At 62.0% G+C, this 17,924-nt stretch overlaps 1 protein-coding gene across 1 annotated transcript; it reads right to left on the bottom strand.

Annotated features, from left to right (window-relative positions):
- Window positions 1–12,818: 12,818 nt before the first annotated feature.
- On the bottom strand, window positions 12,819–16,487 carry LOC148590846 (uncharacterized). Its single transcript, XM_088538403.1, has 6 exons — window positions 16,398–16,487; window positions 15,674–15,719; window positions 15,489–15,562; window positions 14,605–14,680; window positions 13,008–13,064; window positions 12,819–12,913 (listed from the first exon to the last, which is right to left on the bottom strand). The coding sequence occupies exons 1-6, from the start codon at window positions 16,434–16,436 to the stop codon at window positions 12,819–12,821; spliced, it is 387 nt and encodes a 128-aa protein (XP_088394529.1). The 5' UTR covers window positions 16,437–16,487.
- Window positions 16,488–17,924: the final 1,437 nt, after the last annotated feature.

Below are 17,924 nucleotides of genomic sequence, written 5' to 3'. Positions count from 1 at the left end.
CCCCGCCCCCTCCCGCTCCTCCCCCCGCCCCCCCCCGCGCGGAGCCCCCCCCACCCACCCATGAATTGAACCGGGGGCGGGGCCGTGACGTCACCGCGCAGGCCCCGCCCCCGCAGCTGGGGGGAGGAGCCCGAGCCCCCCCCACCATTAAAAAAAATCGTATGTTTTTTTGGGTCGTTTTTTCCCCATTTTTTTTCACTCCTTGTTAACACATTTTTATTCTCACATTTATTTATTTTATTATTTATTATTTTATTTTTTTCCTCTTTATTTTTGTTCTTAATTTTTTTTGGCCATTTTGGGGGCATTTTACCCCATTTTTTTTGCTCATTTTTAACACTTTCTTTTCTTTATTTCTGTGTTTTTCCCCCCATTTTGAGGTCGTTTTTTTTCCCCCATTTTTCATTCACACATAACCCATTTTTATCCATTTTTTTTTTCTTTATTTCTGTTTTTTCACCTTTTTTGCCACTTTTGGGTCATTTTTCAAGTGTTTCTTCCAGCTTTGTTGGTTTTAAAATTCCTTTTTTTGGTTCTTTTTTTTCCTGTTTTGGGGCGATTTGGGCTGAATTGGGGCGATTTGGGCTGAATTCAGAATTGGAAGGAATTGGGGGAATTTGGGGGAATTTTGGAGGAATTTGGGGAATTTCAGGGGAATTGGGGGGTTTTAGATGAATTTGGGCAAATTTTGGGGGATTTGGGGTGAATTGGGGGCATTTCAGGCAAATTTGGGGGGATTTGGGGCAAATTCAGGGGCATTTGGCATGAACTTTGGGGCATATAGGGCAATTTGGGGCAATTTGGGGTGAATTTGGGGGATTTTGGAGAATCTGGGAGAATTGGGATGAACTTGGGGCAATTTGGGGCAAATTTGGGGAAATTTGGGGTGAATTTGGGGGATTTTGGAGAATCTGGGGAATTGGGGTGAACTTGGGGCAATTTGGGGCAAATTTGGGGTAAATCTGGGGCAATTTTGGCCAAATATGGGCAATTTTGGGGGAATTTGGGGCAGATTTGGGTGAATCGGGTGAATTTGGGGAGATTTTGGGGTGATTTGGGTCATTTGGGGTGAATCTGGGGTGAATTTGGGCGATTTGGGTTGAATTGGTGATTTGGGGGGAATTTGGGGCAAATTTGCGTGGATTTGGGGTGATTTTTGGGGGAATTTTGGGTGATGTTGGGTGGTTTTGGGGTGTTCTGGGATATTTTGGGGTGATTTGGGGGTATTTTGGGGTGAATCTGGGTGGATTTGGGGCTGTTTTGGGTGATTTTGGGGATATTTGGGGTGATTTGGAGCTATTTTGGGGGTATTTTGGGTGATTTTGGGGTATTTCGGGGGTAACTGGGGTGATTTTGGGGTGTTTCAGGGTGATTTTGGGGTATTTTGGGTAATTTTGGGGTGTTTTGGGGGTATTTTGGGGTGTTTCAGGGTGATTTTGGGGTATTTTGGGTGATTTGGGGGTGTTTGGGGGGTATTTCAGGGGTATTTGGGGTGATTTTGGGGTGTTTCAAAGTGATTTGGGGGTATTTTGGGTGTTTTGGGGGTGTTTTGGGTGGATTTGGGGTGTTCTGGGGGTATTTTGGGGTGTTCTGGGGGTATTTTGGGGTGTTTTGGGGTGATTTTGGGGTGTTTTCGGGTGTTTTCACGGCTCCGGGCGGAAGTTGCGGCCCCGCGCGATGGAGATGGTTTGGGGGGATTTTTGGGTCATTTTGGGTGGATTTGGGGTGTTCTGGGGGTATTTTGGGGTGTTTTGGGGGTATTTTGGGGTGTTTCGGGGTGATTTTGGGGTGATTTTGGGTGTTTTTGGGTGTTTTCACGGCTCCGGGTGGAAGTTGCGGCCCCGCGCGATGGAGATGGGGCCGAACGGGACGTCCTGGGACAGGGAAACGACCCCCAGGGAGCAGAGACCTGGGAAGGGGGGGGGACAATGGGGACAATGGGGGGGATGGGGGGGATGGGGACAATGGGGACGATGGGGGGGATGGGGACAATGGGGGGACATTGGGGACAATGGGGACAATGGGGGGATATAGGGGACAATGGGGGGGACAATGGGGGGACAATGGGGGGACAATGGGGGACGTGGGGACAATGGGGACAATGGGACAATGGGGGGGATGGGACAATGGGGGGGATGGGGGGGACAATGGGGGGATATAGGGGACAATGGGGGGACAATAGGGGGACATTGGGGACATGGGGACAATGGGGGGATGGGGGACAATGGGAACAATGGGGACAATGGGGGGACAATGGGGGGGACAATGGGGACAATGGGGGGACATTGGGGATAATGGAGGGTCATAGGGGCCAATGGGGACATGGGGACAATAGGGGACAATGGGGGGACATTGGGGACAATGGGGACAATGGGGACGATGGGATAATGGGGACAATGGGGGGACACTGGGGTCAATGGGGAATATTGGGGACAATGGGGACATATGGGGGACAAGGGGGGCACATTGGGGACAATGGGGACAATGGGGGGACAATGGGGACATTGGGGACAATGGGGGGACAATGGGGGGACATGGGGACAATGGGGACAATGGGGACAATGGGGGGACAATGGGGACAATGGGACAATGGGGGGACAATGGGGACATTGGGGGCAATGGGGGGACATTGGGGACAATGGAGGGTCATAGGGGCCAATGGGGACATGGGGACAATAGGGGACAATGGGGGGACATTGGGGACATTGGGGGGACATGGGGACAAAGGGGGGATATTGGGGACAATGGGGACAATGGGGACATTGGGGGGACATGGGGGGACCCAGGGGGACCTTGGGGCCATTTGGGGATCATTGGGGACAAGGGGGGGACATTGGGGACAATGGGGACAATGGGGGGATATTGGGGACAATGGGGGGACAATGGGGATAATGGGGGCACATTGGGGACAATGGGGACAATGGGAGACAATGGGGGACACTGGGGACAATGGGGGGACATTGGGGGATCATTGGGGACAAGGGGGGGACATTGGGGACAATGGGGATGATGGGGACAATAGGGGGACAATGCGGGGACATTGGGGTCAATGGGGCACATTGGGGACAATGGGGACAATGGGAGACAATGGGGGGACACTGGGGACAATGGGGGGACATTGGGGGATCATTGGGGACAATGGGGGTTCCCGGGGCTTCCCATTGGCCAATGGGGGCACAGGGGGCGGGGCCTCACCCAGCAGGACATGGGGGGACATTGGGGACATGGGGGGACAACAGGGGGGTATTGGGGACAATGGGGACATTAGGGGGTCCCGGTGGCCAATGGGAGCAGTTGGGGGCGGGGCCTCACCCATTGGGGGACATTGGGGACAATGGGGGGTCCCTGTGGCCAATGGGGTCACACGGGGCCCGTTGGGAGCCAATGGGGGGGCAGGGGGCGGGGCCTCCCCCACATGGGGACATTGGGGCCAATAGGGGGACAATGGGGGGTCATTGGGGGCTCCCATTGGCCAATGACGTCACAGGGGGCGGGGCCTCACCCAGCAGGGCATGGGGGCCAATGGGAGCGGTTGGGGGGCGGGGCCTCCCCCATTAGGGGACATTGGGGACAATGGGGGGTCGCGGTGGCCAATGGGGGGGCAGGGGGCGGGGCCAATGACGTCACGGGGGGCGGGGCCTCACCCAGCAGCAGGGCCAGGAGCCGCCCCAGGAGGCGCCGGGAGGGGCCGGGGGGGAGGAGCGACGGGAGGGGGAGGGGCGAGCGGAGGGAGAGGGCGGAGACGACGGCCCTGGAGACCCATAGAGAGACATAGGGACCAATAGGGACCCTATAGAATCCATAGGGACCAATAGGGACCATAGAGACCAATAGGGACCATAGGGACCCATAGAGACCCATAGGGACCCATACGGACCCATAGAGACCAATAGGGACCCATAGAGACCCATAGAGACCCTATAGAATCCATAGGGACCAATAGGGACCAATAGGGACCCATAGGGACCCATAGAGACCCATAGGGACCCATAGGGACCAATAGGGACCAATAGGGACCCATAGGGACCCATAGAGACCCATAGGGACCCATAGGGACCAATAGGGACCCATAGGGACCCATAGAGACCCATAGGGACCCATAGAGACCCATAGAGACCCATAGGGACCATAGGGACCATAGAGACCCATAGGGACCCATAGGGACCCATAGGGACCCATAGAGACCCATAGGGACCCATAGGGACCCATAGGGACCATAGAGACCCATAGGGACCCATAGGGACCCATAGAGACCCATAGAGACCCATAGGGACCCATAGGGACCCATAGGGACCCATAGAGACCCATAGAGACCCATAGGGACCCATAGGGACCATAGAGACCATAGAGACCCATAGGGACCCATAGGGACCCATAGAGACCCATAGGGACCCATAGGGACCCATAGGGACCCATAGGGACCCATAGAGACCCATAGAGACCCATAGGGACCCATAGAGACCCATAGGGACCATAGAGAGAGACCTGGACCCATAGCGGGACCCATAGAGAGACCCAGCCCCATAGGGAACCCCATAGGGACCCCCCCAGCCCCATAGGGAGCCCCCAGCCCCATAGAGAGCCCCATAGCGCCCCTGGCCCCATAGGGAGCCCCATAGATCCCCCCCCGCCCCATAGCGCCCCCACCTGCGCAGGGCGGCCGCGCTCGCCGTGGGGCTGGGGGGCAGCTCTGGCTCCGCCCCCTCCGGCACCTCCGGGAGCACCGGGGGGGCGGGGGGCGCCGGGGGGCTGCGGGGGGGGGGGGGGGTCAGCCCCACAAGTGGCACCTCCGCCCCATAAGTACCCGCTGTGCCCCATAAGTGCCCCCTCCTGCCCCATAAGTGCCCCATTCTGCCCCACAAGTGCCCCCCTCCTGCCCCACAAGTGGCCGCTGTGCCCCATACGTGTGCTTTTCTGCCCCATAAGTGACCATTTTGACCCATAAGTGCCCCCTTTTGCCCCACAAGCGCCCCCCTCTGCCCCATAAGTACCCGCTGTGCCCCATAAGTGCCCCCTTCTGCCCCACAAGTGCCCCCTTCTGCCCCACAAGTGCCCCCTTCTGCCCCATAAGTAGTAACTGTGCCCCATAAGTAGTCACTGTGCCCCATAAGCACCTGTCTTGGCCCCACAAGTGCTCCCCTCTGCCCTATAAGTGGCTCCTCTGCCCCATAAGTAGTCACTGTGCCCCCCAAGTGCCTGTCTTGGCCCTACAAATGACCCCTCTGCCCCATAAGTGGCTCGTCCTGGCCCCATAAGTGCCCCCCTTCTGCCCCATAAGTGCTCCCCTCTGCCCCATAAGTAGTCACTGTGCCCCACAAGTGCCTGTCTTGGCCCCACAAGTGGCACCTCTGCCCCACAAGTGCCTCCTGTGCCCTATAAGTGAAGCCTTCCGCCCCATAAGTGCCCATGTCAGCCCCATAAGTGTTCCTCTCTGCCCCATAAGTGTTTGTCTTGGCCCCACAAGTGCCCCCGTCTGCCCCATAAGTGACTGTTTTGACCCATAGCTGCCCCATTCTGCCCCACAAGTGCTCCCCTCTGCCCCATAGGTGGTCACAGTGCCCCACAAGTGCCTGTCTCAGCCCCACAAGTGCCCCCTTCTGCCCCATAAGTGGCCGCTGTGCCCCATAAGTGCCTGTCTTGGGGCCCCACAAGTGACCCCTTCTGCCCCACAAGTGACCCCTTCTGCCCCATAAGTGGCTCTTTCTGCCCCACAAGTGCCCCCCTGTGCCCCATAAGTGCCCCCTTCTGCCCCATAAGTAGTCACTGTGCCCCACAAGTGCCTGTCTTGGCCCCACAAGTGGCACCTCCGCCCCACAAGTGCCTCCTGTGCCCTATAAGTGGCCCCTTCCGCCCCATAAGTGCCTATCCTGGCCCTGTAAGCGCCCCCTTCTGCCCCATAAGTGGCCACTGTGCCCCATAAGCGCCTGTCTTGGCCACACAAGTGCCCCCTCTGCCCCATAAGTGGCTCCTCTGCCCCATAAGTGGCCACTGTGCCCCCCAAGTGCCTGTCTTGGCCCTACAAATGACCCCTCTGCCCCATAAGTGGCTCGTCCTGGCCCCATAAGTGCTCCCTTTCTGCCCCATAATTGTTCCTCTCTGCCCCATAAGTGACCCATTCTGCCCCATAAGTGCTCCCCTCTGCCCCATAAGTGGTCCCTGTGCCCCACAAGTGCCCGTCTCTGCCCCATAAGTGGCTTGTCTTGCTCCCATAAGTGCCCCCTTGTGCCCCATAAGTGACCCCTCCCTGCCCCATAAGTGCCCCCCTCTGCCCCCCAAGTGCCCCCCCTGCCCCATAAGTTGCCCCCGACCGTCGCTCCTCGGGGGGCGGCACCCGGAGCTCCTCCTCGGTGACCTCCAGGGTCAGCTCTGGGGGGAGAGACCCATAGAGACCCATAGGGACCCATAGAGACCCATAGGGACCCATAGGGACCCATGGAGACCCATAGAGACCCATAGAGACCCATAGAGACCCATAGGGACCCATAGAGACCCATAGGGACCCATAGGGACCCATGGAGACCCATAGAGACCCATAGGGACCCATAGAGACCCATAGGGACCCATAGGGACCCATAGAGACCCATAGGGACCCATAGAGACCCATAGGGACCCATAGGGACCCATAGAGACCCATAGAGACCCATAGAGACCCATAGGGGCCCATAGGGACCCATACAGACCATAGAGACCCATAGGGACCCATAGAGACCCATAGAGACCCATAGGGACCCATAGACCCCATAGCCCCATAGCTGCCCCATAGATCCCACAGACCCCACAGAGCCCCATAGACCCCATAGAGCCCCGTAGTGCCCCATAGCTGCCCCATAGACCCCGTAGCCACCCCATAGAGACCCCATACCAGCCCCCATAGAACCCATAGACCCCACAGACCCCATAGCCCCATAGTGCCCCATAGCTGCCCCATAGCCCCATAGACCCCCATAGCTGCCCCATAGAGCCCCATAGAGCCCATATTGCCCCATAGCCGCCCCATAGACGCCATAGACCCCATAGACCCCATAGACACCCCATAGCTGCCCCATAGCCCCATAGAGCCCTATAGAGCCCATATTGCCCCATATTGCCCCATATTGCCCCATAGCCGCCCCATAGAGCCCCATAGCCGCCCCACAGACCCCACAGCCGCCCCATAGACCCCATAGACATCCCATGTTGCCCCATAGCCCCATAGCTGCCCCATAGACACCCCATAGCCCCATAGAGCCCATATTGCCCCATATTGCCCCATAGACACCCCATAGCTGCCCCATAGACCCCATACTGCCCCCTAGTGCCCCATAGAGCCCCATAGAGCCCATATTGCCCCATAGCCGCCCCATAGACCCCATAGACCCCATAGACACCCCATAGCTGCCCTATAGCCCCATAGCTGCCCCATAGACCCCATATTGCCCCATAGCCGCCCCACGGCTGCCCCATAGACCCCATAGAGCCCCATAGACCCCATAGCCCCATAGCTGCCCCATAGAGACCCCATACCAGCCCCCATAGACCCCATAGTGCCCCATAGCCGCCCCATGGCTGCCCTATAGCCCCATAGAGCCCCATAGCCGCCCCATAGACCCCACAGACATCCCATATTGCCCCATAGCCCCATAGCTGCCCCATAGACCCCATATTGCCCCATAGCTGCCCCATAGCCGCCCCATGGACCCCATAGACCCCATAGACCCCATAGACACCCCATATTGCCCCATAGCTGCCCCATAGCGGGTCTCTCTCTCTCTCTCTCTCTCTCTCTCTCCCTCTCACCGGACGAGGGCAGGGCCGGGAGGCTGGGGGGCTCCAGGGCCTCCCGGGGCACCTGGGGGCGGAGCCCAAATCCCGGAATGCGGATCCCACATCCCGGAATGCGGATCCCAGATCCCGGAATGCGGATCCCGGATCCCGGAATGCGGATCCCAAATCCCGGAATGCGGATCCCAAATCCCGGAATGTGGATCCCAGATCCCGGAATGCGGATCCCGGATCCCGGAATGCGGAGCCATCCGGAGCCATCCGGGATCCCAGGGCCCCGATCCCGGATCCCAAATCCCTTCCGGGATCCCCGGATCCCATCCCGGATCCCGGGGCCCTTCCCACATCCCAGATCCCATTCCCAGATCCTGGATCATATTCCCGATCCCAGACCCCATTCCCAGATCCCATTCCCAGCTGCCATTCCCATTCCTGATCCTGGATCTCAGATCCCAATCCCAGACCCCAGATCCCATTCCCAGCTCCCATTCCCAAATCCCAAATCCCATTCCCAGGTCCCATTCCCGATTCCAGATCCCGGATCCCAAATCCCATTCCCGATCCCAGATCCCATTCCCAATCCTGGGTCCCATTCCCAGATCCCGGATCCCGAATCCCATTCCCGATCCCAGATCCCATTCCCAATCCTGGGTCCCATTCCCAGATCCCAAATCCCATTCCCAGATCCCGCATCCTGAATCCCATTCCCGATCCCAGGTCCCATTCCCAGGTCTCATTCCCGATCCCAGATCCCATTCCTGATCCCCACTCCCAGATCCCGGATCCCCGATCCCGGATCCTGAATCCCATTCCCAGATCCCATTCCCGATCCTGGGTCCCATATCCCATTCCCAGATCCTGATCCCAGATCCCATTCCCGATCCTGGATCCCGATCCCCGATCCCGGTTCCCATTCCCATTCCCGAATCCCATTCCCATTCCCGATCCCAGATCCCGAATCCCATTCCTGAATCCCATTCCCGATCCTGGGTCCCATTCCCAGATCCCGGATCCTGAATCCCATTCCCGATCCCAAATGCCATTCCTGGCTCCCATTCCCATTCCCAGATCCCAGATCCCGATCCCCATTCCCAGATCCCAGATCCCGATCCCCATTCCCGGATCCCGGATCCCATTCCCAGATCCCGGATCCCGGATCCCATTCCCATTCCCATTCCCGGATCCCATTCCCATTCCCATTCCCGCTCCCATTCCCATTCCCGCTCCCTTCCCACCTCCCTCTCAATCGGAGCCTCCGCAGGTCCCGGTCGGAGGCAGCGGCTCCAAAGAGGCTTCAGCTCCGGAGGGAGCCACCCTGGAATGGGAATGATGGGAATGGTGGGAATGATGGGAATGATGGGAATGATGGGAATGATGGGAATGATGGGAATGGGGATGGGAATGGGGATGATGGGAATGATGGGAATGATGGGAATGGGGATGATGGGAATGATGGGAATGATGGGAATGATGGGAATGGGAATGATGGGAATGATGGGAATGATGGGAATGATGGGGATGGGGATGGGAATGATGGGAATGATGGGAATGGGAATGGGGATGGGAATGGGGATGGGAATGATGGGAATGATGGGAATGGGATGGGAATGGGGATGGGAATGGGGATGGGAATGGGAATGGGGATGGGAACGGGAATGGGAACGGGAATGGGAATGGGGCCGATCCCGGATCCCATCCCAAATCCTGGATCTGATCCCGGACCCTGGAGCTGTTCCCGGATCCGGGGCCATTCCCACCTCCTGGATCCCATTCCCAGATCCCAGATTCCAGATCCAATCCCAATCCCAGATCCCAGATCCCATTCCCAGATCCTGGATCCCGGTTCCGATCCCAGATCCCAAATCCCATTCCCAGATCGCACATTCCTGGATCCCATTCCCAGATCCCGGATCCCAAATTCTGGCTCCCATTTCCCAGATCCCGGATCCTGGATCCGATCCCAAATCCCATTCCCAGATCCCGGATCCCAGATTCCGATCCCGGATCCCAGGCCCCATTCCCAAATCCCGGATCCCATTCCCAGATCGCAGATTCCAGATTCTGGATCCAATCCCATATTCTACATCCCAGATCCCATTCCCAGATCTCAAATCCCAGATCCCAAGTTCCGGATCCCATTCCCAGATCCCAGATCCAATTCCATTCTCAGATCCCATTGCCACATTCCTGGATCCCATTCCAGATCCCAGATCCCGGATCCCATTCCCAAATTCCCATATTCCGACTCCCACATCCCAGATTCCAGATCCAATCCCATTCCCAGATCCCAAATCCCACTCCCGGATCCGATCCCAGATCCTGGATCCCATTCCCAGACCTGGATCCCGGATCCCATTCCCAGATCCCAGATCCAATCCCAGATCCCAGATCCCATTCCCAAATTCCGGATCCCATTCTCGATCCCAGATTCCGGATCCTGGATCCCAGATCCCGAATCCCATTCCCAGATCCCATTGCCACATTCCTGGATCCCATTCCAGACCCCAAATCCCAGATCCCATTCCCAAATTCCGGCTCCCTTTCCCGGATCCCACATCCCGGATCCCATTCCCATATTCCCATTCCCAGATCCCAAATCCCTTTCCTGGATCCCATCCCAGATCCCGGCTCCCATTCCCACATTCCCATTATTCCCACATTCCCACATTCCCATTCCCGGTTCTCACCCCACGTCGGGGTTTCCAGCAGCTCCCGGGGGCGGCGCCGCTGCCGGGAAGGGGCCTCGAGCGGGACCTGGGGGAGGAGCCGCTATGGGGCAGCCCCATAGATCCCTATGGGGCGGGGGGCGCTATGGGGCAGGAACCGCTATGGGGCAGGGGGATCTATGGGGCAGGGGCACTATGGGGCAGGCCCACGGCGCTGTGGGGCAGGGGCGCTATGGGGCAGGGGGCGCTATGGGGCAGGAACCGCTATGGGGCAGCCCCACGGCGCTATGGGGCAGGGGCGCTATGGGGCAGGGGCTGCTATGGGGTAGGGGGCGCTATGGGGCAGCCCCACAGCACTATGGGGCAGGGGCCGCTATGGGGCAGCCCCACGGCACTATGGGGCAGGGGCGCTATGGGGCAGGGGCCGCTATGGGGCAGCCCCACAGCGCTGTGGGGCAGGGGGCGCTATGGGGCAGGGGCCGCTATGGGGCAGGGGTTCCTATGGGGCCGGGGGCGCTATGGGGCGGGGGGCACTATGGGGCAAGGCTCGCTATGGGGCAGAGGTCGCTATGGGGCAGCCCCATTTCCCGCTATGGGGTAGGTGTCGCTATGGGGCATGGGTCACTATTGGGCAGGGGGTTGCTATGGGGCAGCGCTCTCTATGGGGCAGAGAATCCCTATAGGGCAGGGAGTTCCTATGGGGCAGGGATCCCTATGGGGCAGGGGGCGCTATGGGGCAGGGGGCGCTATGGGGCAGGGCTCTCACTATGGGGCAGCCCCATCACTCGCTATGGGGCAGGGGGTCCCTATGGGGCAGGTGTCGCTATGGGGCAGGGCTCGCTATGGGGCAGGGGGTTCCTATGGGGCAGGGAGATCCCTATGGGGCCCGGCTCTCTATGGGGCAGCCCCATTGCTCGCTATGGGGCAGGGCTCTCTACGGGGCCCATTTCCCGCTATGGGGCAGCCCCATTTCCCGCTATGGGGCAGGGGTCCCTATGGGGCAGCCCCATTCCTCCCTATGGGGCAGGGCTCGCTATGGGGCAGCCCCATTTCCCGCCATGGGGCAGCCCCACCCCTCCCTATGGGGCAGCGCTCACCAGGGGCCGGCAGTGGCCGTGGGGCAGCCCCAGTTGCTCCCTCAGGGTCTCGGGGGGCAGTTGGGGTTGGGGGTCCACGAGGGGGGGGCGGCGGCGCCGGCGGGGGGGGGGCGGCGGCAGCTGCGGGGGCCCCACAAGTGGGTCCAGCCCCACAGATCCCCCCGCCCCACAGATCTCCCTGCCCCACAAGTAGGTCCCGCCCCACATCCCTCTGCCCCACAGATCCCCCTGCCCCACAAGTGGGTCCTGCCCCACAGATCCCCCTGCCCCACAAGTAGGTCCCGCCCCACATCCCTCTGCCCCACAGATCCCCCTGCCCCACATGTGGGGCCGGCCCCACAAATCCCCCTGCCCCACAAGTAGGTCCCGCCCCACATCCCTCTGCCCCACAGATCCCCCTGCCCCACAAGTGGGGCCGGCCCCACAGATCCCCCTGCCCCACATATTCCCCTGCCCCACAAGTAGGTCCCGCCTCACATCCCTCTGCCCCACACATCCCCCTGCCCCACAGATCCCCCTGCCCCACAAGTAGGTCCTGCCCCACAGATCCCCCTGCCCCACATACTCCCTGTCTGCCCCACACATCCTCCCCCTGCCCCACATGGGCCCTGCCCCACACATCCCCCCCACCCCATATATCCCCACACCCCACGTGCAGGTCCTGCCCCACACATCCCCCTTGCCCCACACATCCCCCTGCCCCACATATCCCCGCTCTGCCCCACATATTCCCTCCCTGCCCCACAGATCTCGTTGCCCCACAAGTAGGTCCCGCTCCACAAATATGTCCCGCCCCACACATCCCTCCGCCCCACATCCCCCTGCCCCACATATTCCCTCTCTGCCCCACACATCCCCCCTGCCCCACACATCCTCCCTGCCCCATATGTGGGTCCAGCCCCACAGATCCCCCTGCCCCACAGGTAGGTCCCGCCCCACATCCCTCTGCCCCACACGTTCCCCCCCTGCCCCATAAGTGGGTCCTGCCCCACACATCCCCCTGCCCCACATATTCCCTCTCTGCCCCACACATCCCCCTGCCCCACACATACTCTCTCTGCCCCACACATCCCCCTGCCCCATATGTGGGTCCAGCCCCACAGATCCCCCTGCCCCACATCCCCCCCCGCCCCACAAGTAGGTCCCACCCCACATCCCTCTGCCCCACAGATCCCCCCCTGCCCCACAAGTGGGTCCTGCCCCACACATCCCCCTGCCCCACACATTCCCTCTCTGCCCCACACATCCTTCCTGCCCCACATGTGGGTCCTGCCCCACACATTCTCTCTCTGCCTCACAAGTGGGTGCTGCCCCACACATCCCCCTGCCCCCCATTTACCTCGGGCAGCGCCGGGGGGGGGGGCCTGGGCACCTCCGGCACCTTCAGCTCTGTGGGGCAGAGCCGGGGGGGGGGGGGGGGGGGGCGGTTGGGGCTGCCCCATAAGTGCCCCCCCCCCCCCCCGCCCCATTGAGCCCTCCCAGCCCCACAAGTTCTCACCGGGGGGCAGGGCCGGGGGCAGCTCCTCGGGCAGCTCCTCGACTGGGGGGCGACGCCGGGGGGCAGCCCCGGCCCCATAAGTGACACCCTGCCCCATAGACCCCCCCAGCCCCATAGATCCCCCCAGCCCCATAGACAAACCCTAGACCCATAGATCCCCCGAGCCCCATAGAACCCCCAGCCCCACAGATACCCCCCAGCCCCATAGATCCCTCCCAGTCCCATAGATCCCCCCAGCCCCATAGATCCCCCCAGCCCCATAGATCCCCTGGCCCCATAGAACCCCCGGCCCCATAGATCCCCCAGCCCCATAGAACCCCCAACCCCATAGATACCCCCAGCCCCATAGATCCCCCAGCCCCATAGAACCCCCAGCCCCATAGAACCCTCCCAGCCCCATAGATCCCCCAGCCCCATAGATCCCCCCAGCCCCATAGATCCCCCCCCAGCCCCATAGATCCCTCCCAGCCCCATAGATACCCCCAGCCCCATAAACAAACCCTAGACCCATAGATACCCCCAGCCCCATAGACCCCCCCCAGCCCCATAGAACCCCCCAGCCCCACAGATCCCCACAGCCCCATAGTGACACCCAGCCCCACAGATCCTCCAGCCCCATAGATCTCTCCCAGCCCCATAGATACCCTCAGCCCCATAGATCCCCCCAGCCCCATAGAACCCCCAGGTCCATAGATCCCTCCCAGCCCCATAATGACACCCAGCCCCATAGATGCCCTCACCCCATAGATCCCCCAGCCCCATAGACAAACCCTAGACCCATAGATACCCCAGCCCCATAGATCTCCCAGCCCCATAGATTCCCCTCAGCCCCACAGTGACACCCAGCCCCACAGATCCCTGCAGCCCCATAAACAAGACCTAGACCCATAGACCGCCCCCAGCCCCATAAGTCCCCTCGCCCCATAGATCCCCCCAGCCCCAGAGATCCCCCCAGCCCCATAGAACCCCCCCACCCCATAGATCCCCCAGCCCCATAGATCCCTCCCAGCCCCATAGAACCCCCAGCCCCATAGACCCCCCAGCCCCATAGATCCCCCCAGCCCGATATATCCCCCCCCAGCCCCACAGATCCCCCCAAGCCCCATAGATCCCCCATCCCCATAGATCCCCCATCCCCATAGATCCCCCTCGCCCCATAGATCCCCCCCAGCCCCATAGATCCCCCCAGCCCCATAGATCCCCCAGCCCCACAGATCCCCCCAAGCCCCATAGATCCCCCCAGCCCCATAGATCCCCCATCCCCATAGATCCCCCTCGCCCCATAGATCCCCCCCAGCCCCATAGATCCCCCCCAGCCCCATAGACCCCCCAGCCCCACAGATCCCCCCAGCCCCATAGATCCCCCCAGCCCCATAGACCCCCCCAGCCCCACAGATCCCCCCAGCCCCACAGATCCCCCAGCCCCATAGAACCGCCAGCCCCATAGATCCCTCCCAGCCCCATAGTGACACCCAGCCCCATAGATCCCCCCAGCCCCACAGATCCCCCCATCCCCATAGATCCCCCAGCCCCATAGACCCCCCCAGCCCCACAGATTCCCCAGCCCCACAAGTGCCCTCACTGGGGGGCAGCAGTTCGGCCTCGGCCTCCGCCAGCAGCTCCAGCTCCCGGGGCGTCACCTCGGGCAGCTCGGCCACCTGGGGGGCAGCCCCACACGTGGGGGGCGGCGGTTATGGGGCAGCCCCACATGTCTATATACTGCTATGGGGCAGCCCCACATCTCTATATACTGCTATGGGGCAGCCCCCCACCCCCATGTCCCGCTATGGGGCAGCCCCACACCCCCATATTCTGCTATGGGGCAGCCCCACAACCCCATATCCTGCTGTGGGGCAGCCCCACACCCCGATATCCCACTATGGGGCAGCCCCACACGTGGGGGGCAGCAGCTATGGGACCCCCCACATCCCGCTATGGGGCAGCCCCACATCCCGCTATGGGGCAGCCCCACATCCTGCTATGGGGCAGCCCACACCCCCACATCCCGCTATGGGGCAGCCCCACATCTCTATATACTGCTATGGCGCAGCCCCACACCCCGATATCCCGCTATGGGGCAGCCCCACACCCCCATATCTCACTATGGGGCAGCCCCACATCTCTATATACTGCTATGGGGCAGCCCCACACCCCCATATCTCACTATGGGGCAGCCCCACACCCCCATATTCTGCTATGGGGCACCCCCACACCCCGATATCCCGCTATGGGGCAGCCCCACATCCCCACATCCCGCTATGGGGCAGCCCCACACCCCCATATCCCGCTATGGGGCAGCCCCACATCCCACTATGGGGCAGCCCCACATCTCTATATCCTGCTATGGGGCAGCCCCACATCCCACTATGGGGCAGCCCCACATCCCCACATCCCGCTATGGGGCAGCCCCACATCCCGCTATGGGGCAGCCCCACATCCCCATATCTCACTATGGGGCAGCCCCACCTCGATGGGGGGCGGCGGGGGCAGCTCGGCCTCGCGCAGGGTGATGACCTCGGGTGACACCGTCAGGGGGGGCGCTGTGGGGCGGGATGTGGGGCAGGATGTGGGGCAGGACGTGGGGCGCTATGGGGCGGGATGGGGGGCAGCCCCATTTCCTGCCCCACACATTGGGGGGGGGGGGGTCTCACCTGGTGACGGGGGGGCCGGGGGGGCCTCCTCGAGCAGCCGCCGCAGCTGGGGGGGGGGGGGGCACTTGGGGGGCGGAACTTGGGGGTCCCGGGGGGCACTTGGGGGTCCCAGGGGTCACTTGGGGGTCCCGGGGGTCTCTTATGGGTCCCAGGGGTCATTTAGGGGTCTCCAGGGGCACTTGGGGGTCACTTGGGGGTCTGGGTGTGACTTGGGGGGCTGGGGAGGTCCCAGGGGTCACTTAGGGGTCACTTGGGGGTCCCGGGGGGGGGTCAGTTTGGGGTCTCAGGGGTCACTTAGGGGTCACTTGTGGGTCACTCGGGGGTCACTTGTGGGTCCAGGGGGGTCACTCAGGGGTCACCCGGGGGTCACTTGTGGGTCTGGGGTCACCCGGGGGTCACCTGGGGGTCCTGGGATCACTTGTGGGTCCCAGGGTCGTTCAGGGGTCACTTGTGGGTCACTTAGGGGTCACTTGTGGGTCCCGGGGTCACTTGTGGGTCACTTGGGGGTCGCTCAGGGGTCACTTGTGGGTCCTGGGGTCGCTCAGGGGCCACTTAGGGGTCACTTGTGGGTCCCAGGGTCACTCAGGGGTCACTTGTGGGTCCCGGGGTCACTTGTGGGTCACTTGTGGGTCCGGGGTCACCCGGGGGTCACTTGTGGGTCCCAGGGTCGCTCAGGGGTCACTTGTGGGTCCGGGGTCACGCGGGGGTCACGCGGGGGCGGTACCTGGGGCAGCCGGGGGGGGCTGGGCAGCCCCGGCCCCATGACCCCAAACAGGGGGTCGGGGGGCGGCTCCGCCCGGAGCAGCTGCAGCCTGGGGGGAGAGGGGGTCACCCGGGGGTCACTTATGGGGCAGGGTCACCCAGGGGTCACTTATGGGGTGGGGGTCACCTGGGGGTCACTTATGGGCAGGGGGTCACCCCGGGGGGCACTTATGGGGCGGGGGGGTCACCCAGGGGTCATTTATGGGGTGGGGGGGTCACCTGGGGGTCACTTATGGGGCCCATAGGGGTCACTTATGGGGCAGGGGGTCACCCAGGGGTCACTTATGGGGCCCATAGGGGTCACCCGGGGGTCACTTATGGGGCCCATAGGGGTCACCCAGGGGTCACTTATGGGGCGGGGTCACCCAGGGGTCACTCACGGGCCCCATAGGGGTCACTTGTGGGGCAGGGGTCACCCCGGGGTCACCCCGGGGTCACATGGGGGTCACTTATGGGGCAGGGGGGGTCACCCGGGGGTCACTTGTGGGGCCCATAGGGGTCGGTTATGGGACCCATAGGGGTCACGCGGGGGTCACGTGGGGGTCACCCCATAGGGGTCACTTGGGGGTCACCCCATAGGGGTCACCCGGGGGTCACGGGGGGGTCACGTGGGGGTCACGCGGGGGTCACGTGGGGGTCACCCCATAGCGGTCACCCCATAGGGGTCACGGGGGGGGTCACGGGGGGGTCACCCCATAGGGGTCACCCGGGGTCACGCAGGGGTCACGCGGGGTCACGGGGGGGTCACGTGGGGGTCACTCACCCGCGGGGGGGGCTCAGGTCGAGCCGGGGGGGGGGGCCGGGCCCGGAGGAGCCGCCCCAGGGTCTGCGCGGCCTCCTCTGCCCCAAAACCGCCCGATTTCACCCCAAAACGGCCCCGGAGCGGCAAAAAACACCCCGAAAGGCCCCCGAACCGCCCCTTTTTACCCCAAAACCCTCCCCTGCCCCAAAACCGCCGGGTTTCGCCCCAAAAACGGCCCCGAAACGCCCCAAATCCACCCCAAAACCGCCCGGTTTTACCCCCAAAACGACCCCAAAACCCCGCGATTTCACCCCAAAAATGACCCCCAACTGCCCCATTTCGTCCCCAAACCCTCCCCTGCCCCGAAACCGCCCGATTTCACCCCAAAACGGCCCGATTTCGCCCCAAAAAGAGCCCGAAACCGCCCGGTTTCACCCCAAACCCCCCTGAACCGCCGCAAACCCGCCCACTTCCGCCCAAACCCGCTCCATTTCCGCCCAAAACAGCCCCACTTCCGCCCAAACCCGCTCCACTTCCGCCCAAACGCGCCCCATTTCCGCCCCAAAGGGCTCCACTTCCGCCCAAACCTCCCCAGTTCCGCCCAAACCTCCCCACTTCCGCCCAAACCTCCCAGTTCCGCCCAAACCCTCCCACTTCCGCCCAAACCCTCCCCGTTCCCGCCCGGCTTCCGCCCTTCCCCGCGCGGCGCCGGAAGCGGAAGCGGCGGCACCGGAAGCGCACCCAGCA

The sequence above is a fragment of the Tinamus guttatus genome, unplaced genomic scaffold (genome assembly GCF_059628265.1).
Source record: "Tinamus guttatus ecotype Peru unplaced genomic scaffold, ASM5962826v1 Tinamus_guttatus_pri_ptg001071l, whole genome shotgun sequence".
NCBI classification, from domain to species: Eukaryota; Metazoa; Chordata; class Aves; order Tinamiformes; family Tinamidae; genus Tinamus; species Tinamus guttatus.
This window is presented reverse-complemented; position numbering and strand designations above follow the sequence as displayed.

Excerpts from the sequence above, each read along its gene's own strand:
- LOC148590846 (XM_088538403.1), bottom strand. The coding sequence starts at position 16,436 with ATGGGGCCGGGGCTGCCCAGCCCCCCCCGGCTGCCCCAG. Across the intron at positions 15,563-15,673 it reads CCCGGCCCCCCCGTCACCAG|CGCCCCCCCTGACGGTGTCA; the intron begins GTGAGACCCCCC and ends CCCGCCCCACAG. Across the intron at positions 14,681-15,488 it reads CCCCGCCGCCCCCCATCGAG|GTGGCCGAGCTGCCCGAGGT; the intron begins GTGGGGCTGCCC and ends GCTGCCCCCCAG.